Raw genomic sequence first — 23,664 nt, 5'->3', positions numbered from 1 at the left:
CTTGAAAGGCTGCTTCCACTCCTGCCGAAGACCCGGACCTCCGTGGGGTCGACAGAGGTCATCCAGCACTGTCACTTCAAAAACAGGGAGCCCGAGCTGCCCAGAGTCCCCGACGCCAGGCAGTGACATCGCCCCAGCCGCTGGGCCGGAGCTCCTCGCTGCGGGGCTGCTCTGCCCTGCCAGGAACACGGCGTCTCCACAATGCTGAGCACGGCTGCGACGGGCACCTGCTGGTTCTCAATGCTCTCGTCCGTGCACGTCACTCCCGACCTGGATTCTGAGTATGCGCGGCGGGAGTGAAGCCAGCATTCCAGCAGGTGACGTGCTGGCTCCCTCGGGACGGATGCTGCTGGCAGCAGAGATCGGGGGGGAGCCACGGCACAGGCCAGCAGCTGGCCAGCTCTGCGGACGGCAAATGAGCGGCTCATCTGCACACACACCGGCCACCGGGGCTGGACACCTTCCAGGCTCGTTCAACAAAGCAACTGGAGCTTGTCCCACTCTACGCCTGGGCTGTACCAGAGACGCAGTGCTGGCTCGGCACATGCCACGGCTCCCTGGAGGGCAGGAAGCGCCGGTTGGCTCCCAAGGCCAACTTCTAGACGCCTGACCAGTGCTCTGTAACTGCTCGGACTTCTGCACCACTCTGAGAAAAGCTCTGGGCCAGCTGCCCTGGAAAATGCAACTCACAGAACTGCACGCAGAATCCAGGGGATTCTCTACGAGACTAGAGAAGGACAGCAGGTGATTCAAACCTCTGCCCGCAACCCCAGCCCAGGGCTCGCTCTGGGCCCAACTCTACCTTTCCCAGCGACATTTTGCAAATTAAATCACTTTTCTACACCTGACAGCAGCCCAGAATCATAAAGCAAAAAACGGCTCAAAGTTCTGTTGTGTAAGGCTAGTTCGGGGACACTGGATTTACTTCATGTGGGTTAGAGCCAAGAAAACCCTGTCAGATGCCATGGAGAGGTCAAGGGTAGCCAGGGAAGCCGAGGGCACAGGAAAACCTGCATCTCCTTCACTCACCTGGTCCCCTTCTTGTTGGGCACTGAGTACGGGCGGAGAAAATCCAGCTTGCTCTTGCTTATGACACAGAGGTCAATGTTACTTCCAGACCCCAAGTCATTGAAAATGCCGGCTGCAATGGCTTCACTCACCAGCGTCTTGGCGTCCTCCTCCTGAGAAAAAGAATGGCAGCCATGACGTCCGGCAGTACGCGAAGGCACCTGGGGGGCGGGCGCCGCTTTCGATGCCCGTTTTACGGATGAAGAAAGGTCTCAAAGTGCCTCGGCGCTGTGCCGACGGTCCCCGGCCGGCAAGTGCGGGACCCCGGGCTTTCACAGCCTTTACGCATGAGCCCCCGACACACCGCTCACGTCAGACAATCGCTGACCTCGTAACTGAGGACGGTGGGCTGACGGAGAGCGATTTGTCATCCACAACGGGAGTCAGTAAACCTTTCTTGTAAAAGAGGCCAAGAAGTGTGTAAACAGTCTCTGTCATAACTACTTGACTCAGTCATGGGAGCACAAAGCAGCCACAGACAATATGCAAACAAATGTGCTGGCTGAGTGCAAATAAAACTTTATTAATAACAGGAACAGGTGGTGGGCCACATTTAGACCCCGGGCTGTAGCTTGCTAACTCCTGATCGAAAATGTCCAATGCCGGTTGAATCTGCTTACTGGTAACAAAATGAAGAAAGTCAATATCATGGAGGGAAATAACTAACACCAAAACAAAATAATAATTCTGGGAACATGGTGGCAGAGCCAAGGCTGTGACTTCCTGCTGAAGAGAATCTACTGCCTCCCACTAACGAGCCGACGTGGTCACTGAAGTGATTCATTTCTTTGAGTTATTCTTTCTTCTCCTTTAAGAAGCAAGTCTAAGTCCCCAACAGTAACTGGTGAAAAGTGGATTTATTCATTTCTTAGCCAGGAAGGCCCGCCACGTGCCAGGTCCTGTTCCAGGAGCCAGGGCTGCAGAGATGGATGAGGCCCCAAGGTCCATGCCCTGTAGGGCATCAGACTCACGTAACCACAAGACAGCATGGAAAAGGCCAACAAATGACAGAAGGAGCGCGGTGGGAACGCGGCCTGGGTCAGCAAAGCTGAAGGATGGGCCGCACACCAGGCACTCAGAAAACAGGGCAGTGAAGGCAGCAAGGTGCGACCCGGGGAACATCAAATTCAAGCTCTATCAAACAAGGAGGCTCTAACTTGTTTCTCCCGAAGAGGAGGCTCTAACCTGAGTCGTCGCCCCTTCTCAATCCACCAGGACATGAGCCCCTTCTCAATCCACCAGGACATGAGAGTCCATAAACACGCAAGCTGAACCAAAGAGCTCATCCAAGTAGCATCTATTGAGAAACACGACTGGCCCAAATTCTAGCCTGAGATCATCAAAGGGCAGACTGGCTGACTTCGAGTTGTGAGAAGATCTGAGAGACCACTCGGGGCTCCTGCTCCTCCGCCTGTCCTGAACCAGGAGGTGAGATCCCAGGGACGTGAGCGCCCTCTACGGACTCAGGGGAGGCTCTGCCGGAAGTGGGATCCTCAGCAACCCAGCAGCAGGGGCTGGGGGCGGGGGGGGGGGGGGGGAGCGGGGGGGGGGCGGTTATCCTGCCGTTTATTCCGCCAGGTTAATTCACTGCCTGAGTGGCACATAAGTGAGGCCCACGAAGCCAGTTATTCTCCTGCGCATACAGAGCCCTGTAAGAATTCATTCAAACAGAATCCTCTAATCAGGAGGATCTCTCCTGAGACTCCCAACAGTCTAGGAGGCCAAAGCCTTACCCGAAACCAGTGAAGGTGGCAGCAAAGAAGCGTCTTAGAGGAGGAGATGGCAGCCGCCACTGCGGCTACCACACGGACAGCACAATCCGACCACTAGCAACCTCGTTCCGACTCGCTTCTCTTAGTAAACGACCGAGCACATGTGCGTGGGTCGGGGGCATCCTGTTTATGCCCCTGCTCCTGACCTACCCACTCTTCTTCCCTCCTCTGCTTTTATTATTTCCTTTGCTTTATCATCGCTACTTTTCTCGTCACTGCTGATGGTGCCCTGAGTGAGCCAACAGTACCCAGTGGATGTCACAAATCCTGCTGGTAGCACTTAGGACGCAGATTTAAATTTCCCAAATTATTTTATATTTGGAGATGGAGACTGGGAGGAACCTAGAAGAAACTGAAATATATACATATCAGGTATGCATATCTAATGTCAATTGATTAGACTGGGCAGATACTAGAATGCTGACAGGTGAGCCTTCCTCTATCTTGCAAATATTCTGTCAATAGATAAACTTATAAAACCTAAAAATGTACAAATCTGAAATGTGTATAGCCTGATTTACTCACAAAATTGCCATGTGTGCTGCTATTTTTAAGTGTAAAGACTTTTAAAAGCTGGCAACATGCCTTTTAAATTCCTTCCCTCCCCACCAATTCTAGGGAAGATAATTCCTCAAGGAAGGAAATCTCACAAGTCTCTAACTTTCCCCCCAGTCCCACCCTCCTCACATACACAGGACTCAAAGATGTTATGAACCTTATGTTTTATCGGGCACCTACTACAATGTGCCAAGTACTGAGTTAGGCATTTTGATGATCACTTTTATCCCTGCCCCCCACCATCTTCTGAGGTTGGTACTGTCAGAAACTACGGCTGAGAGAGAGCCAAAGCCTTGGCCAAGGTCAAGCAGCTGGTAAATGTAAAACAGGTCCTTTCGGCTCCAGATAGTGGACAGCAGTTCCCTGATTCAGGGTATGTCACTCTCCCACCGAGGAACTTCAGAACTCAGGCAAGTTTCAGGGAGGAGATGGCTGCCAATTTATCTTTGGGCCAGCCAGCAGCTGCCCTGATGGTCATTTCCCTGGGGGCAGGGAGTTTCTCAAACTGCCCAGCAGACTATCACATAAACAAATGTTTCTACAATGTAATATGGCAGAGATTAATATTAAGATCCAAGGTCTTAATTCACATATCACCCACGCCCACCAAAGCCCTCAAAAAACACAAACAGGCTGAAAATTACCAAGGCTCTACTGTCTCACATAGTTGTCTTCAGCAAACACTTACAGACACCTACTGCTTCCCAGGAACTGCTTCATATGCTGAATACTGTCTTTTACCACAGTCTTTCCATCCCCGGAATTCCAGACGCATATGCAAATATGCTCCTGGGCATATTCATACTGTGTTTTCTTTATAGTAGGATTTCACAATTAAACAACTCTTGTCTTTAACACGTGCTACCAAATATTTAGGAAAACTATCAAGGAAACTACAAACTAAAAGCAAGAGGTAGGGGAAACACCACATTTGTATCTGTCTCTGGCCCACAATCCATGCAGGAAGCATTGTTTCCTCACAGCGAAACTGTACCTCCCTTTTTTTGGAAGATGCAGAGTGACCCGAGTTCTAAGCAGCATGTGCCCAGAGACAGCTGCTGCAGAGGGGCTCCGACAAGGGCCCTGCAGAGCCCATGACTCCAGCTGGTCAGGCCCAGGTGCGATGCTCTCCCACTGCAGGGGTCAGCGTCCTCCCCTGGCCAGCTGCTTGGAGATTTACACTGCCAGTCACAGGGGAGCATGGAGTCGGTGTGTAGATGGATCAGTAGGGCTCATCCTGACTACCAAAAAAATTGCCCTCCAGGCCAATGGCAGCTTCCTTTTACTTTGTGACACTCAGCCAAAAGACCACCATGACCCTGGTGATCGAATCAGTTGAGAGACCCAGGTTCAAGGTAATCTGGCAGATGAGGAGACGGGCAGTCTGGCTTTGAAACCCTTGTTTCCTATTTATTGCTGTGCAACCTTGGGCAAGTCACTTTATCTCTCTGAGCTCTCTCCTCCTCTGTAACACAGTGTTGCTAAATAAGGATTTATCACAAAACTGCTGCAAAAAATAGAAATAAAATACAGATAGCACCTACCATATAGTACCTGGCACGCAGCTGCTCAGCTGCTGCTTAATAAATAAATGGTAACTAATTTAATAAAGTGAGGCAGAGGGCTCCTAGAGACACAGTTTATCTCTACACAGTGACTGCCTGTGCTAAAGCCTAGGCCAGGGGAAGGAGGTCCAAACAAACCTGCTGACAAATCTTCACACAGTGCCGTGAAGAAGTTCCTATAATAATTAATCCAGGCAAAAAAGCACACTCCCTAAAAGTTCAGAGAATATAAAAGGGGCACTTCCTGCTTTATGGCCACAAAGACCAAACTAACTGGGAATATCAGTCCCCCGAGCCACCCCTGCTTCTTAAATGAGATTACAATAAGAGTGATGTACTGCACTGCAAGTCGGCTGTGACAAGCAGCACTTTATAGAGCTATCTGTTTGTCTCCATCACTGCATCGCACAATGTGTCCCTGGACTCCAATGTGCAGCTCCATTTACCGCTACATGACAAATGGGCAGCACTTGTAAAAGGCACAAAGAGGTCCACGTCGGCCATGTAATGGTCACCACAGCTGTACCCGAGTGCTTGAGGGGACAAAACAGACCCCCAAGTTCATTAAACTGACCAGTAATGGATCTTTCAAAAAGTGCCTTAGGAATCGTACAGAAAAGGCTAAAATAAATAACTCAGCATGGAAGGCTAATCTGAAATGGTGTTTGATAAATTATTTATAACACAGACGATTGTCTGCATTTAATATTGGAGCTACTAGTAGCATCTTTAAAAGATGATTTATGTGTTGTAATGCTATTAAACTTTATATTGGCCCACTGCTAGCTATAAAGTCTGCTGAGATTTAGAGAATGAGTTTTAAACTGTCACTGCAACATCATAGGAGATGGAGACTGTATTAAATCTTTACTTTAAACCTGTTATCTAGAGAGTTGCATTTTGTAGACACTCACAATCTGACAGATTACCTCGGCATCCGCTATGGTGCGGGTCCAAAACAGTACTGCAAAGAAACTTTTCCATATTATTCTTGTCCACAGCTACAATCGAATTTTTCTTCTCACTTACATGATCTTTAGATTAGAAATGTCACCAGAGTAAAATGTAGGTACCCCAGCCAACGGGCACCTTGGACAGCTCAGCATCAAGTTAATACTCTTTAAATAAATCCTCTACACCCAACTGTTCAGTTATGCATTCTGAATAGTGCTTTTACTTACATCGGGGGCAGGCAAACTATGAAACATGCGTTTGACTCAAAACCTACTGTACTAGATACGGCTTTGGAATATGAACATACATGTACATGGTAAGTCATCTGAAACAACTGATTTGTAACTAAAGTATTTTTTATTTCTTTAAATAAAACTGATTATTTGCTGGAAAATATATTTCATTTGTGTAGCTGAGGCGCTCACATTAAGGGAAATGAAAAAATAAGAAACATTCCGCCTTTTTCATGAAAAACAGGGCTCCTCTGCTTTCAGGGCATTGTGAGGGGCCCCTGCACCCCCCATCGCGCCAGCAGTCGGGACCGTGGCTCTGCTACCGCTGCTCAAGGGGACCAAGGATGTGGGTGGCATCATACCTGAACTTTCATTAATTTTCCTGCCTGTTATTACCTCTATAAGGATCATTCTGTTCATAACAGTTTGTTCCTTTACTAAAGCTAAGGATTTTACTCAGTAAGAATCAAAGCAGTCCATACTCATCTTGGAAGATCTGGATTATCTTTTATCACTCTGATCTGAAACAGCAAAAACATGCTCCTGCTCTGATGATCTGCGGCACAGCAGATAAAAGTCTGGGTGCGGCAAGAGCCCAGCTCCAAGAAGGGGACCAAAGCCACGCCGCCTCCGCCTCTGTCCCGGGCAGCGGGCACAGGGCCTGGCGTGGGCACTGGCAAAAGAAAAGACGCAACATCGACTTCAAATGCATCGGTGCTTTGCCAAACTAAAAGACGAAATTCATGATGAGACGGAATGGGGTAATTCCAAAATTGCGCCCGTCCCAACTGGGGGACCAGCGGCCAAGCGCACTCAGACAGTTGGGCCCTCCAGAGAGGTGTAACCGCACCGCTGTCTCGTGGCCTGCTGCCATGGTGAGGCTCTGACTACGCCACTGATGCGGCCTCAAGGACTCATTCGTGGCTGACGGTTGAATAAAATTTAAAGAGCTCAAAAAAGTGTTTAAAACAGTCCCCCCAAAGCGGTCTGCTTCCTGCACCGTGTAACAGACCTAATGTGTCCCATGTGTAGCCACGTATTTTAGTGGGAAAGGTCAATTTAATTTTTTCAGACTGGGCTGTGTGACAAAAGCAAAGGTGTCTGTCTGCGTTTTGTTTTTGGCTGAAGCTGCCTGGGTAAACATGGTCTGCCTGTGTGAACACCTGGGAGTTGTCAGGTATAATCGAGTCGCGGCTGGTGCTGGGTGTGCCCAGAGTGGGGAGTGAATTAGTAACTGTCTTTAAGGCTGAGATCCTGCTGCCATTTCTTTCCTGGATAGTTTTTTTTCCTTGGCTCCCAGGATCTGGGTGATGCAAATGATGAAGGACAAATCTGCTGTGGGTGCAGGAGTAATTTAAGGGGTTTTCAGCGGGGATGGGAATGGGTGTTCATATTCAAGGAGTTGCCAACCAAGTTAGCTGCCAACATGGCTTGTCCCAGATGACTGAATGACATGAAAGCCTGACCACAACTTAGGGCTAGGAGATGTCCGAGGCTGCAGGACCACAATGGGCCACAAAAAACTGTCACAGAGCCTCAAAGAATAAGAAAAGCCCAGGAGAGCTGGGTCACTAATGAACACAGCACTTAACTCTCTCTGAGCCACAGGCTGCCCCATCAGAAGAATGGGAATAACGCTCTGTCCAAGGGCTGTTGGAAGGAATAATGAGCCAGGAATGTCCCACGACACACCGATTCTGCAAACAGAATCATTAGCAAGTTCTAGGGTAGAAGAGTGTGAGAAAACTAACATGGACGCCCACTACATCCCTGAGTCAGAGCCAAACACTTACATTACTTATTTAATCCTTATAATCGCCACCTGTACAGCAGAAGAAACTGAGGCTCTAGAAAGTTTCTTCTCAAACGCACATGGCTGCATCAAAGTGGAGGCTGGGGATCCATGCCAACTTAGTGCCTGGTGTCACCAAAGCCTATGTCTTCCTATCCCACCACAGGGAAATCGGTGTTGAGCACGAAGGTTCTGCTGAATTCTGAGACAGCGAATAGAAGGAAAACACCTAAGCTTCCAGAGGGAAGAGGACCAAGAAAGATAGAAACATATTGCTTTGCACAAGGAGAAGAAACCAGCGTTCATAGCATATGTGTATACAAATATATATTTGCAAGGCTGCACTGAATCAAATATAATCAGAGATTCAAAAAGCAAGAAAAATTGGGTTTAAAGAAAGAGTGAGAAATATGCTCAACAATTCTCCACATGAAAACCAAGCTGCCCCAGGTAGTAATAAGATCTTAATAATATTACTCCCTCTCTCCATAAAACAATGCGGCCAGTGGGATAACTCTGCCAGTACGTTCCTAAAGACGCTGAGAGGGCTACCGCCTGAAAACGGAAGAGGGAAAATGCAGTAAATTTGTTCCTAGGATCATACAACAAAGATTAAAAAAAAAGAGCCACGTTCACATCGAGCCCATCCACCTCCAAAGGCTGGAGGACGGAAGCCCATACAGACTGTAGGGTGAGTGTGGGAAGGCGACCATGCTGTATCACATGCTCCTGCTTCTACAGCCACATAAGGATTAGGAAGGACCGGAAGGAGACTCAAGGCAGTACGGAGCATCCTTGTTCTAGCAAGTTTAAAGATGGTCACATATAAAGCAAATTTCAAATGATGCAAAAATCCCTGAAAGAAATGTACAAGTCAGCTTAGTCCAGCCAGCGTTTCCGATGCCCTGATACTAACATTCTCCGCAGACAACGTGCTAAACCTGGGGATAAGATCTGAACAGATACAGAACCTGCCCACAAAGAGTATAGAGTCGAGAGAGGAAACATATAGATAAGCTCACTACAATATAGTAAGAGCTATTAAGAGGCACCCTTGACAGTGGAACAATGGGTGTACAGAGGTCCCATGGGAGGCAAGTGATAAAGACCAGGCTGCATCTTGACATAGAAGTAAATGGCAGCCAAGCCACAGGGCAGAAGTGAGGACAGGAGTAGCCATGAAAATGCGAAGGAGAAAGGTGTGGTCAGGTGGACAGCTCAGTGTGGCTGAATACCGAAGAACCACAGGCGCCATACAGAGCGCCAGCTCTTCACGGCAGTCCGTGGGAAGACATGAAAAACTTAAGCTGCTGAATGATGGAGGTAGATTTGTGCTGTCTGAAAGCGCAGCCTGGAAGCGGAGGTGGAGAGGCAGCACGAGGCAGGCGACAGGACGGCGGGTGAGCCATCGCTCCCAGGGAGAGGCGGTGGAGGGCCGGCGGGGGCAGGGGGGCGTGCAGGGGCGGGAAAGCGGAGAGTGTCGCCCGGACTTCCAGCATCAGTCACGGGCATGGACCGAACCCCGAACGAACTCGGCCTTCACAGAGAAGCCTTTTGTTAACTTCTTGGCAGCTAGTTTTTCTGGTAAGTTGATGGGAGACAATGATTAACTTAATTACATATTTTTAGATAAGTTTCTGCAGCGGGCACTTTCTAAAGGGTGTCACCAAAAAGGGACAAGGTAAAAGTAGATCCAGTGGAAGTACACTGAAGATATTCTGGAATCGACTTGTAAATGCCATTTCATTCGTATCAGGGACTCTCGGAATATGCCTGTCTGGCCTCTGAGTGTGGTAGAAAGAGTGTAAGGATCAGTTAGCCGTGGGGGCAAGAACCAAAGAATGAGAGAAAGCAGCTCTAAGCGAGAATCACAGACCTGGGGGTTTGGCCACGTGAAGGCAGTTAGCTACGAGGACGCAGACGTGGGCACGCCCAGGTGACGCCGACTAGCAGCACGCGGGCCGGGGTGGGGAGGCGGGGGCGAGGGAAACCCGATCGTGAGGAGCTGCCACCCAGACACTTCTCCGTGGGGCCCTGGATGATCACCTTTCAGCAGGACCTCAGGCACACGCGGTCTCCGGACACTCAAGGTTCTTGGGGCGAAGGGGAGGGCCTTCCAAAGGGGCATAAGGAAACTTCTGGAGCCGGTCATGGGGATGTGGGGGGTAGGTGGGGTGGGGGGTACAGAGGCAAAGAATTCAGAATTCAAGAGAATGAAGATCCAGGAGATCTGGATATGCATCTAGTCCTGTTACTTACGAGCTACATGAGGATGGTGGTAAAGTCATTCAACATTTTTAAGTCCCAATTTCCTCATCTGCGAAAGGGGCCTAAAACCTTCTGGCACTAGGTGGTCATGAGGGTTAAACTATGTACTCTATGACCAGGAGAAGCTACCAGTTCCTGGAAGGCAGGAAACGCATGATGGCTGCTAACCTGACCCAATTCTGCCCTTTCTTAATGTTCACAGTTAGCAAAAGCCTAACTCAGAACCACCAACACAAGAAGCAACCGATAATGACTCAACACTTTGTTTTCAACCCCCCAATTCAAAGCGAATCAATTATGAAAGTAGTTTTATTTATACAGCAAATGAAATTCAAAATGATGCCATAAAATGCTGCGTCCACGTGTGCACCGGCCACACAGATGCATACTAAATAGCATATTTTCACTTATTGTATTTCACTAGAAATTATATTCTAAAAGAAGGCAAGAAGAAACTTATATTTGCTGTACGTAGACACTGTGCCAAGTACAGTCTTCCAGTTATCCTTCCAAATAACCCTTTAAGGTAGGCACTACCCTTCTGCCCATTTTACAAAGCCAGGGAGCTAAGGCTCGGCAAGGGAAAAGGAGTAACCCGAAGGCACATGGCCGACAACAGGAAGTCTGAGATTCAACATGGTTTTGTATGACTCCAGAGCCCATGCCCTCCCCCGCCCCCCACTGGAGACAACAGAACCTCCAATTAGTCTCCAAAAATAGGAGTGGTGCTTGTCTAGTCCTGAGATGCAAATGACAAGTCACTCCTGGGTTTATTTTTTTCCCCTAAGTATTTTACCTCTGAAATTCTTCAAAGTTGCAAATCCATTGTTTAAATAATACTACACTATCATTTTTCTGGCTTGTTACATTTGATAAAATTAAGACCATCCTGATGAAGTTCTCTAATACAGAAAGTGCGCTCATCAAATCCCAAAGCAAAAGCCTATTGAATTCACTGCATCGGTCCAACATTCAGAGGTTTACAGTTCCCTAAAATACATGTATAAAACCTCTCAGTAACAGAATGAGTCAAATTGTTTTTTTTTAACCACCTGGTATGTGTCAACAAAAAAAGATACTATTTAACTTAATTTTCCCATCTGGCCATTTGTTGGTTTTCTTTTAACATTTTAGGGACAAGAAGTAGCCAGAGTATGAGAGCAAACTTTGAAGCCACACTGCAATTTACAAATGTGACCCTCCAAAGGATCCCTTCCAGTACGGACTTGAGCCCATTTTGTGAATGAGCTTTATACTTTATAATCTGAGGCTGCAGGGGTTACACAAGAGGCCAAAAATCAACCTTCAAACTCAGACTGCTTTAAATCCCATCACGCACTTTCCATCACACACTTTTTAAAATTTTACTCCTCTATCACCCCCACTCAATTTACCTGAGTTAAAAGAAACCAATGTATTTGTCAAGGAATCAAAGTTAATGAGTCCTTAAATCTTTTTAATGTTCTGACGTCACCAAAGTTCCAATTTTAGAAAGACTATATTCCAACATTATGTCGGGGTGACAACGATGACGAGTGTGACCGCATCCTACGGATACAACGTTCATTGAAAATATTTTCAAAAATCTGTACTCCTAGGTGGCATTTTAAAATATCTATTTAGCACAACTTCATACCATTTTTAAAATTTTTGTTTGTGCACAATTTCAGGGTTAGGGGAGAGTAGTATAAATTACCTCACGGAAACCCACAAGTAACATGATCTGCTCAGGTTTAAACTTTAACTACCTTCCCACAGTATGCTGCTGGGGTCTCATTACAGCAGGTAATCTCACATTCCGCCATGCACAACACACTAAGTACCAGCATCTCCCAATTACACTGCAACGTAAATCTCAAAGGACATCTGAAAAGTCTACACAGCTCCTGCACCCACTACCGAAACACAGCCACCTCTAATGGAACGTGGCAGCTTTCTAAACTAAATATTCACACGCAGGGACAGGGATGCTAAGCCCGGCTTTATCCCACGCCGAAGAGCGGATGCTAATTAAAAGGCCACCCAGACAACGTTAGATATTGTCTGGGGTTTCGTTTTCCTACTTCCCCATCTGGTCGGCCGTCTAAACTTCCAGGATTAGACAGCTGAGAAGTCGGAGCAGGAGCCCCATGGCCGTGTGCATGACACCCCTCATCTAGAGGGCCTCCTTTCTTCCTCTTCAGCCTCCCTGCCCCGCCCCTTCCTCAAACCCTGACAAAAAAAGTTCAAGTGAGGAGTCACATGCTCTTCAAGGCCATCTCAGAGTCCCCCAGTTAGATTCCACCGATTCCTCTTCTGCGATCACCTCTACGCCCCCTTCTAAGTATCATTCTCATACGTTTCACACAATCATCTCAATAGTTGTCTGTGGGCTTGTCCACCCCGCAAGATTGTAAATGTCTCTAAGAAAGGGACCATGCCTCATAACCAGGCACGGAGCTTGGCACCCGGCTGAAGATCAATACAACTTGGGTGAATGGAACGCAAGCATCCTTCACATCTCAATGACCACCACCTCTCAACAGTTTACAAAGGCCCTAATGGCAACTCTGGCTGGAGCTAAAAAGATGTTCGACTGGTGGTATAGGTACCAAGAAACTTCTGGTTTCTCTGCCCAATGCCCTTCGGCCTTTGCCAAATTTTGTGTGTCTCAGAAGTTTTTTAGAAAGCACCTTTAAAAAAAGAACAAAAAACCAAACCTTCATAATAGTAGAGGGCAGCCAGGGTGTACTGGTTCCTACCATGATCATCTGGCTATTCCTGGAACTGTTTTTACTTGGGCTAGCAAATCCTAGGCTTGCTATAGGCTAGGATGCAAAATAAATAAATAAATAACTGTCATAATAGCAGTAAAGGCTTTGAAATATTTCGTCTAAGCCAACTGTATTCTCATGCCTCTTAAGAATTGCCCGTCCCTTCAAATATTGGCCTTTCCATTTATTCAGATCTTCCAATACATAAAAATTGCTGCCTTTTCATCTTGAATTGATACAGATATATGAAAACTGTGAAGCTTCTGGGGGGGGCGGAGCTAGAAATGAAACTTCTCTGCCTGTGCAAAATATCAATTCCCATATGTTTTAGATCAGAAGGTAAAAAAAAAAAAAAATAGCCCATGAAAACTTTCCAGCCCAGGAAAGCTGACAATTAACTCACTGAAATACAGGTCAAGCCCTCAAGTTCCCCTCTTCTTGCAGGTAGTGGCCCCACTTAACATTTACAAATTCTATTAGTAAGGGGATCGTTTTTATTTTACGTTCACTTACATGTACAGTATAAATGTACACAGGTACCACATTTAAATATTTAAGCCCCAAATGGTATTTTAAACTTAATTTTTCCACAGAGCTATTTGATTTAAAAAGAAAAAGAAGAAACTTTACTAAAATCCTTAATCGCACTTCAGTACACATTAGTGCCAGGGTGGTGTTTGGCTGCTCCGCACACCCTCATGCCCACCGCCTCCCCCCTTGGATACCGCACACCACACGAGTATAATAAACCATGTTAATATTTCATACCACTGTGAAATATGCTGGAGTATCAATTCAACATCTGCTGTCTTTAGGGTCCGGGAGTCCCGCAGAGACACTTTCAATTTGTAATTGAGTTCTATGCTGAATTAATCAGCAGTTTATCTTTTTTACTAAAATAACGTCTTCACCACCAACCCAGATTTACATTAACAATTTATGCCAAATTACCTGCCAAGGCAAAACTTATAAGATTCTAAGCTACCATCCAGTAACACTCAGTCCTATATTTCATTTCTTACATTTCTCTAGCCTACATACAAGAAAAATAGGAAGCCATTGTTCAAGAGCTTGCGAGCCTCTAACCACGGTGACCTCCTGGATCCACAGCACACAGCCTTGCTGCTGACGTGAAATTCATGGGAGTTTTCCCCCTTCCCCTGAAAGCCTCAGTTCGATAAGTGCGAATTTTTACAAAATACGGTTTCTAGAATGGAATGAGATCAGTGAATAATAAAAGAACTTCTCTTATTTCTTTTCCCCAGGGGCTACGACATTCCAAACCTTGGCTTGAGTACCAGAAAAAGAACACCTCGATGAAGGGAGCATTTCTAGGGCCTTAAATTATGTCCCTGAGACCCAAGTTAGGAAAGGCAATTCAGTGTAGCAAGAAATGGAAAAAGAAGTCCATGTTCTCCTGATATCATGATGCAGAATATTTTATTCGCAATATTTTTCTTTTCATTCCACCTGTACAGTTGAAAGTCACTAAACATTTATTTCTATTCAACATTATCCCTGAATCTAACTCTCGCCTCTCTCTGATTAAGAGTCTCTGGTCACAAAGAAGCCGCACTTTGTCTGCTAGACCCTTGCCGCAGGTGCGGCAAGCAATATACTTTGTGAAATATTTCTTCTATATGGTATATTTCCCCTACATTCCACAGTTATAGGAAATATGTAAAGTAAAAACATTTCAAATGGAACACCTGCTCCAAAGAAATGCATCACAAATAATCACCTATCTACTAGAGTAAAAGAATCCCTTCTTTTCAATCTACTTTGCATATAGTTGTATGAGGCATTTTCGCCACCATGCAGAATGGCCTCTTTCAATACTATCTCTGGGTTATAGCACCCGGTACAACGCCTTGCATTCAGCTGGTCCCCAATAAGCACCTGCTGACTGATTACCTATTGATTATATAAAAATGAAATTCAGTGTTTACACACCAGAGTAGAAAATGGAGAAACATTTTTCCACAGAAATATTTTGGCAGAAAAATCGACAAGGAAGAATTCTCGAAGTCATTAACTATGGCAGTTATACCGTTTGTAGTACTTTTATTACTCCTCGAAGAACAGAAAATAGAGAACTTTGAATTTCATACAAGGTCACTTTCACAAGATTTGTTGATTCTTGAATTCCAGAAGCCAGGCCCCAAGAGGAACCCATTCCCAGCTCACTGAAGATTTTGATAAAACTATACCTTTCCTTCTTGGCCTCCTCCCATCTAACTCCCTTTTATTTCCTAAGACTCAATGGGAAAAATAAGACACACTTTTTAAAATTTCCTCCACCCCTTCCCTGAAAGGCCCACTCTGCACTTCAACTTTTAACAAAGATGGAATACAATGGCAAGGGTGGAAATCCTAACCAGCCACCACCATTAAATAGGGCTCTGGAGAAACAGAGACAAGGAAGACAGCAACTTGGCCAGAGGAACGGGCATTTAAGTGGCCATTTCTAAGTCAAGGAAGACTAAGGAATCCTAGAGAATCAAAGGGAGACAGCAATTACATGTGAAGTTCCAAACTCTCTGTATGGCAGGTAGTGAGCAAAGCCTTGCTCTTGGAACCATCAGCTGAAAAACCTAAGAAAACTTGCATCTGCCCTATGTGTGCAAGAAGATCCAAGGGAGTAACCTTAACTCAAGAAGTTATGCCTCCCCAAAGCTGGCCTACCAGTGGGTTCAAATTTAGGAGAACTCACTTTTTTAAAAGAACAACTCAAAACATTTGATGCTGGTGAGAAGGTAATGAGATGGCATCAATAACGTCATCTCATTCCCATCTCGTCTAAAGGTCTAATGGTAATTCTGCAAATCGCCCACTGAATGAGAGTGCCAACTTCAACATATGTTCATTTCTAAAATTAACTATTTAACTACACTAGAAATCACTACTAAGAATAACTCCAATCAGGACCCCAGAAATTATATCTTTGGGTTCTGACATTACTAAAATTTAATGCTTTACATTAAACACAACCGGAGGAAAAATAATACATTTTTAATCCAAAAATAAAGATATAATTTACTATGTCTAATGCTTCAGGTCTTAAGGAAAGCCAATAAGCAAGCATTAGGACAAAAAGCAAACAAACAACAGAAAGAGCCTCAGGGTCAGCCTCTAAAAGGGACCTTTCAATATTTAAACAGATGTGCCACCAACCCAATTACTGCTCAGATCTAGTCTGTAAAAAAGTGTGTCAAGTGTTTCGATAGTTCCATTTAAAAGTCTCCAAAGTTGCAATAGTTCTTAAATAACAAGGAATTCATCAAAACCACAATGAGATACCAATTCTCAGCTACCAAGATGGCTACAACCAAGAAGACAGATAGTAAGTGTTAGCAAGGGTACCTTCATCCACTGTCAGTGACCCAAACATATGAAAACATTATAAGTTAAAGAAGCCGGTCACCGAAGACCATATATAGTATGCTTCCCACCACATGCGACGTCCAGAGCAGGCGAGTCTACAGAGACAGAAAGAGGTCCGCGGCTGGGCGGGCGGGGGGTAAATGGGAGTGACTGCTAACAGGTACGGGGGTTTCTTCTGAGGCTGATGAAAATGTTCTAAAATTGATTGTGGTGATAGTTGTACAACTCTGAATGCACTAAAAGCCATTGAATTGTACACTTAAAGTAGGTGAACACTATGGGTATATATCTCAGTGAAGCAGTTATTAAAATAGTAAGGCACCCAACATTTGTAGACTTAGAGAACCAAAAAACGGTCAAAGTATGACAATGACATGTCACAAGTCAATCAAAAAACTCATATTCTAATAGCAATTTTTTTAAAAAGCTAGAGATCACAAAATAAACAAAAATGTCAGCATTAATCCTTAAAAGTATTTAGTAAGAATGGATTGTGGCTCTATACATTTTTTCCCAGGCATACGAGATACCTAAACAGATGAAGCAACCAGACAAACATAAAAATCTAAAAATCTGGAAAAGTGAATCAAGTTCAGCTCATTAAACCGATACCCATTAAAGTGCTACAAGGAAAACAGCCTTAAACGGCATCGCTATCAATACGGACAGGAAAATCATTGTTACGATAGCTACCTAAGGTCAGATTTCTTTTTTTTTAATTTTACATTTACTTAAAACTCTGTTTGATGCCAACAGGGTTCAAGTTGCACAGGAAGGTGCTTCGGCTAAACACTGATAGTCTTCCTTGATCTCCATTGTCTGCTGTGTGGGTTCCGTGAGCAACCCTCCCAGCGAGTGGTCACCTTCCTATGGAGTCATTAAACCTCTGAATGTCAGCTGGTGGGATTAGCCAGCAGCTTCCACACCTGAGCCCCCATGGCAGGGACAGAGGCATTTGGATCAGGATCACTAATGAATACAGAATTCATATGCCGCTTGTCAGGGCTCCTGAGCTCAGAGTCGCACAGATGCAACCTAAATAAGACGGAGGACAGAACAATTGTTGACAAAGATTAAAAAGTTTTGGCAGTTGGGAAAAAAAGAGCACCTCATTATTCAAATATGATAGTCTTGCTTATTTTTTTTTTATTTTTGTTCAAGTTATTCATGATTTGCCTCAAATGGACAAATGCCACTCACCAACATTTAAAGACTTCCTGGTCTCATTACTAAATCTGAAGAGGGCTATGCCATCTGAACACTAGTTATATAGAGAAAAACAGCTCTCTTACAAAGAATATCTGAAACTTTAGGGAAAATAACAATCACAGGATATTTGGGGTGGAGGACAGTTAAAAGATGAAAACAAATCTAGAATACAAAGAGAAGAAAAAAGTATCTTCCACAGCCAAATGACCTGTTTATATTTCCCAATATCTCTGTATTTCTAACTTCCCTTCACCTTTCTATTCCTGGGCTTCTTCCAATCACTGAGCTCACCAGGGAGGTTTAACACACACCTCCCTGTCGTCTTCACAGGACCTCATCAGAAAAAAGGAACAGACCAAGCAGCCCACCTGGAATAAGATGTCTTCCCCACTCTGCTGTCAAAGAATCACAGGCCTAGCAGAGAGGCAGAACAGCACAGTGCTCAATTACCTCAGAGGGCTCTAAAGTCAAGCTGACCAGGGTTCAAACCAGGACTCCATCACTGACTAGCTGTGTGACCTCAGGCAAGATACCTGGCCTCCCTATACCCTAACTTCTTTCTCTACAAAGAGGGGAATAAGAACAGAGCTCACACAATAGTTGGAATGTAAATGAGATAATGCAGGAAAGGCTGTTAGAACAGAGCCTGACACCGGAGTAAGCACTCAACAAAGCACCAGCTTTTATGATCACTGTGTTTTCAATACCTCCCCCCTATAGAAAAAAGGTGAATCCTTCCATGGCCTGTATTTTGTGTTAAACAGGCTTCTTCTACTGTCATTATGACCACTATATAGTTCTATCTCCAATTTTAAGCTTTCAGATGGGAAAGTATAATCCTATCTATCTGTATTACGCTGTAAATCACCAAGCATGATGCAAGTACAAATAATCATGCTAGTCGTTGCTATGTGATGTTTGTAACCTACTATTGAATAAAAAACAGAAGCAGCTGCTATATTTTAGAGCCAATTTTGTGTGAGCCGCCATATGAGGTGTTTTACAGGCCACATCTAATCCTGACAGCAACCCGCAGGCAGGTCTCTAGATCTCCATCTTCTAGATGGACAGTCTTGGACTGTGGCTCGCCCAGAGTCAGGCCAGGAGTACCGTGGAAACAGGCTCACAAGTCCAGTCCTCCAGCTGCTGAGCTCCCGCGCCCTTGTCCATCTGACCACACTGAACTCATGCTATCTTCCTCTGGAACAAGTCCATGTGCCAAACTGAACAGATTTTTTTTTACGTCAAAATAATTCTGATCTTACGCTACTGTCCATCTGCAAAGCACAAAGGAATCTGTAACTTCGGTTGTCTTTCTATTCTTGGACTTCAACTACAGTTACTTCTAAGATTCGCTGTCAGGATACCATATTGGTATCAACTCTTTCATTATTGAAAGTGGATCTATAGCTGCCTGCAATGACAGATTAATTGTTTCCTCGCTAGCTCGGTGTTTGGCATTACGTTCGTGAGGTAACCACAAGCCTTTAGGGCGAAGGCTGCTCATATCTTTAGCAATCTATAAGGGCTTCTCCAGAGGCTAGCACTTGCCGAGTGATGAAATATGACTCCATAAATCAGACAGCTGAAGTGCACCCGCATACGTCACCATCTATCTTTGGAGTTTCTCTCCGAAGGGTGCGGGGTAAGAGCTCGTCCCTCAGTACTGCAACCAGGAAAAGGACCAGAGCAGTTGGCACTGACTAAGCATGTGCTACTTAAAACTGAAGACACACTAAGACGAGGGGAAAGAAAAGATCCTGCTGGTGTTAGCATGCCTCAGGCAGTGGTAGAAGCTTCAGCAACTCATCTTCAAAAGGCAGAAAGCCAGAGCTCTAGAAACCTGCAAAAATTGGCTAAGCCTGCAGTCTTCGTTTCTTTAAGTTGAGCATCTTCAAAGTCTAGAATTCTAACTGTAGGGCACAGCAGCTGCCACTGCAGATCTGATCCTCTCAGCTCTTGGCAGCTCTCAACTTGAGATTCTAGCAAAAGAATTTTTCAAGTTGCTATTATTGCCTGTCATGGATTTATAAATATTGTGCACTATCTGCTGTGGCATGGCTCTCATGGGACGCCAGAGCATGCCAAATGCATAACAGAATGAAAAACAGTTTCTATTCTTCAAATAAATGCTAATTTTTTTAACTGGGCTCACATGATGTGTTTGGTGACCAACTTCAATAGTACAGAATATGTATCAGAGAGGGGGAAAAAAGCGAATTGTCTTTTCCAGCAGCATTCAGCTGCTACTTTCATTAAGCTTGTTTAATTAGATTCCAGATGCTAATTTGCAAGTCGATACCAGAGGGTGCAGGACAGTCTGCCTTTGAATCATCTCCCTGTGATGTGAGGGTCCTGCCGCACGCCACTACCCTTCAGCGGCCCTCGCACACGATTCTGACAATTAGTGCAAAGAGGGAACAGTATTGATCTTGACAGACTAAATATTAATCTTCTACCCATTTTAATGAACTATAATCTTTAAGAGTTTAAATTTCTCACTGGGCCAAATGAAAACATTCCTTCTTACAAAGAAACAGGAGGGAAGGAAAGGTGACCGAAGTTATCTGGTTCATTTCCTTCCCTTCCTCGCACCCTAAAATGTTTTTATTTCAGTAACTTCGGCAATTTTCAAGATACGCACCCCCTTGAAGCTAACACCATATTCCGGGCACTATGGTCAAATTCCTTACATCTAACTGGAAGGTGAAGTCACAGGCCACAGTGTGTGTATCACTAGTTTCCTGTCCAGCTGGCCCGTGGGTAATAACCACGATCAGGGGCTTATTTCTTTCACCAGCTTAACAACCAAGAAAAAAAATCTGGGGAAATGGTTCTGTGCAATTTATCATTACCAAAAATACCTCTAACTGGACCCTTGTCACTAGGCCAACTGACACATTTCAAAATCCACTGTTCTGCTGATACACACGTACAATGTCCAAATAAGCACCTTGGCTGATAAAAATAAAGCATGAGATTTATCATCAGTAATACAATTTTTATGCCTCCATTTTTTTTCATTGCTAAGTACTATGAAGGCTAAAGGTGAAATTATTAAATTGAGAACTAAGTAAAGTTGCTTTTAACATGCTTTTATCCACTCAGTCAATACTAGCTGTACACCTACTATGTACCAGTTATCACGCCAGGTGTATAGAAATAGAAATGAATTAGTGCAGTTCCTGCCCTCATAAGACTTCCAGGCTAACAGCAAGAAGGAAAACAAGAAAATGAAAATTGCGAGACCGCTAAAGTCGGTGTTAGGGTCACAACTGGGTGAGGATTTTTAAAGGTTGTTAATGTGTCTTAAATTCACATGGTTAGCTGGCAGTTTCTCTGAAACTTTGAATCAGGGCTTCTACCTGGGGCAAATCATTGACTCAGGAAACTGGGAACAGCAAAGGCCCATCTCAGACGTTTCTGAATCCAAGCTGGGTTTGACTGCTCTGTTTGTTGGCCTGTAATTTCTCAACGAGCATTTGCCCTTTGTCCCATCTTCCTTTGGGCTGTGTACTAAATGGGTCGTTTGCTTCACTGACTCCACCCCAACACTATATATTTGAGAAGTATACTAGTTATCTTTCTGTTAACGCAACAAACAAACAAAAAAACCACAGCACTTTCCAGGTGGAAAGAAGAGAAAGTTCCCTCCATTTCCCAGGTGTTTTTTGATGACTCAGATTTTACTTTAACTCAGGATTATCCTGTCTCAACTAAGCAAACACCTACTGAACACCAGGAGCTAAAAACAGAGATGATTTCCTGGCCCCTGCCCTCAAGGATCTCCTTCTCTCAATGGCAAGTGGGGGGAAATGTCCCTGAAAAAGGCCATAAAACGATGGGACAGGTGTATGCAATGGGGGCCAGGGACACAACCAAACGAGGAGGTGACCCAGGGCACAGCTGGCGGACACCAGCAGCGAGGAGGATGCCCCAGCAGGTCCGCAGTGTGTTTGAGGGACAGCGAGCAGGCGGGAAGGGCTGACGTGGAGCAGGGATGCAGCCCTCTGCTACCCAAGTCTAACAACCAGACCCCCGGGCTTACATGGGATGGTGTATTTATATTAATAATATGCACTCATTTTCATATGTCTTGGGGAAAAAAACTATAACCAGCACATCAAACCCAGGATTTCATACATATAAACATATTTTAAAAAATAAATTTAAATTAAAAAGACAAACTGAGGAGGAGGAAGGGAATTGACTGGAAAGGGGTACTTTGCGGTGAAGGAGATGTTCTGTCTTGATTTGAGTGCTGGTTACTTGGGTAATTACAAATGCCAAAACCTGTCAAACTGTGCATTTTATTATATGTAAATGATACCTCAATTTATAAAACAGTGAGCTCATTTAAAAAATTTTTTCAAAAAAGTACAGGTGGTACCTGAATATGGTAGAAACTGTACATGTGGTGTGCAAATGACAAGCTCAAGAAAGGATGCTAGACTAGCCTTACCCAATAGAAATGTGTGAAATGCATGTATTGTTTTAAATTTCCTAGTAGCCACATTTAAAAAAGTAAAAATAGGCGAAGCTAAATATTTTTATTAAATCCAATATAAAATAGTACCTAGGTAACATGCAATCAATATAAATATTATCGAAGACTTTTTCTTTAATTTTGTGCTAAGTCTCTGAAATCTGGTGTTTTCTCCTCTACAGCACCTCTCAATTCTGACTAGCCACATTCAAGGGCTCATCGGCAGTCACACGTGCTTGGTGGCTACCATAATAAACAGTGCAGCTAACAATAATGAGAAAACGTTAAAGGCTTTTAAGGAGGGAGGGGCTTTCATTCCATAAATACTAGGCCCAGCACTACCCAGGGCACAGGATCATAAGTTAAAAAAATAAATAAATAAAAATAAAAACCACGGGCTTACTCTAATGCATTTGTTCTAACAATAAAGCCAGGAGTTTATTTCATTAGTATGGCCTAAAAACTGCTGTTTGGCAAACAATTTGTAACTACGATAGCCTAGAACTGCCCCTCCCAAAGCGACTCTGTGAAACGGGCCGCAGTGTCAGCCCTGGCAGGCCACTCCAAGATTGGAGAGGCAGCAAAGCTCTGCCGGGTTTCCGTCTGAGGCACGTCCAGAACCCCTTCCCCTACTGTACTGGATGACTTAGTCATCCGGCCCTGCCATCCGGAAACAGACAAGAAAGAAAAGTTATGCGGGGTTGCCTGCCCCAGAAAAACAGCCTCCTGGAAAGACCGAAAATAAAAGTTTGGAAATTTGAAACCAAAACATTTCCAAGATTTCCATGCAAATGAAAACTAAAAGGACACCTGGGCTGAATCCTCTTTCACGACAAAGAAAGTCACCAAAACAGTGTCCTCTCAACTTTGTTGGGACTCTCACTGACACCACTTCATTTCATCTTCACAAAAGAAAGCAAGGTGGCCAGCAGTCTGCTGCTTGGGCTTCGCAGTAATTTTTTTTTTTTTTTTTGTATCTATTCACATAACTTTAGACTTTTAAAGTATTATCTACTGACAGCTGTTACATTATTATTCGCCTATTTACAACCTGCTTCAAGTTTCAATAACTTTGGTGGATAAAAAAATGACATGGAATTATAAATTGAAGCACTCAATCTGAAATGGGAATTTGGTCAACTTGATTCAAGGTCGCACAGCTAACACAAAACATTAAGTGCTCTGGGTTACAGGTAAAATTGATCTAAGGAACAGTCTTTTGACTGATAATATCAGATGTGTTATTGAAGGGATAATCACATTTTCCCTCACTTCGTATCAGTATTAAATTCGTGGCCTCTGAATCATTTCAAATCTGAATTCTAAGTAATGTAAAATTACTGTAGCAGAACGTTAAGTCACACTTAATATATCTAATACTTTCAACTTTCTGCAATTCTCATTTTTCTTTAATATATGGAGGTCCCAATCAATTGCAAACAAAGCTTTCAAGGAAATGTGAAGAGATTAATGTGGTTTAAAGGAGGGCTTGACATTACTGAGGCTATTTTCTAAACAAAAATCACCAGAGTCTTCTCCACACCTTTGTCAGTCCTAACGGGTTCGTGGAGCCAAGGCAACAACTCTCCTTCAGTTACAAGACTGAAGACCTTTTTTTTCTT

General features: G+C 44.4%; 1 protein-coding gene across 1 annotated transcript in view; it reads right to left on the bottom strand.

Annotated features, from left to right (window-relative positions):
• The window catches only part of PSMB7 (proteasome 20S subunit beta 7), a 53,731-nt gene that overhangs the window by 2,081 nt on the left and 27,986 nt on the right, over positions 1-23,664 (bottom strand). The window contains exon 7 of the mRNA XM_016137427.2: positions 1,030-1,181. Within this exon, the coding sequence (XP_015992913.1) occupies positions 1,030-1,181 (152 nt within the window). The remainder of the gene's footprint in view (positions 1-1,029; positions 1,182-23,664) is intronic.

This window comes from Rousettus aegyptiacus, unplaced genomic scaffold (genome assembly GCF_014176215.1).
Source record: "Rousettus aegyptiacus isolate mRouAeg1 unplaced genomic scaffold, mRouAeg1.p scaffold_m13_p_3, whole genome shotgun sequence".
Taxonomy (NCBI): domain Eukaryota; kingdom Metazoa; phylum Chordata; class Mammalia; order Chiroptera; family Pteropodidae; genus Rousettus; species Rousettus aegyptiacus.
This window is presented reverse-complemented; position numbering and strand designations above follow the sequence as displayed.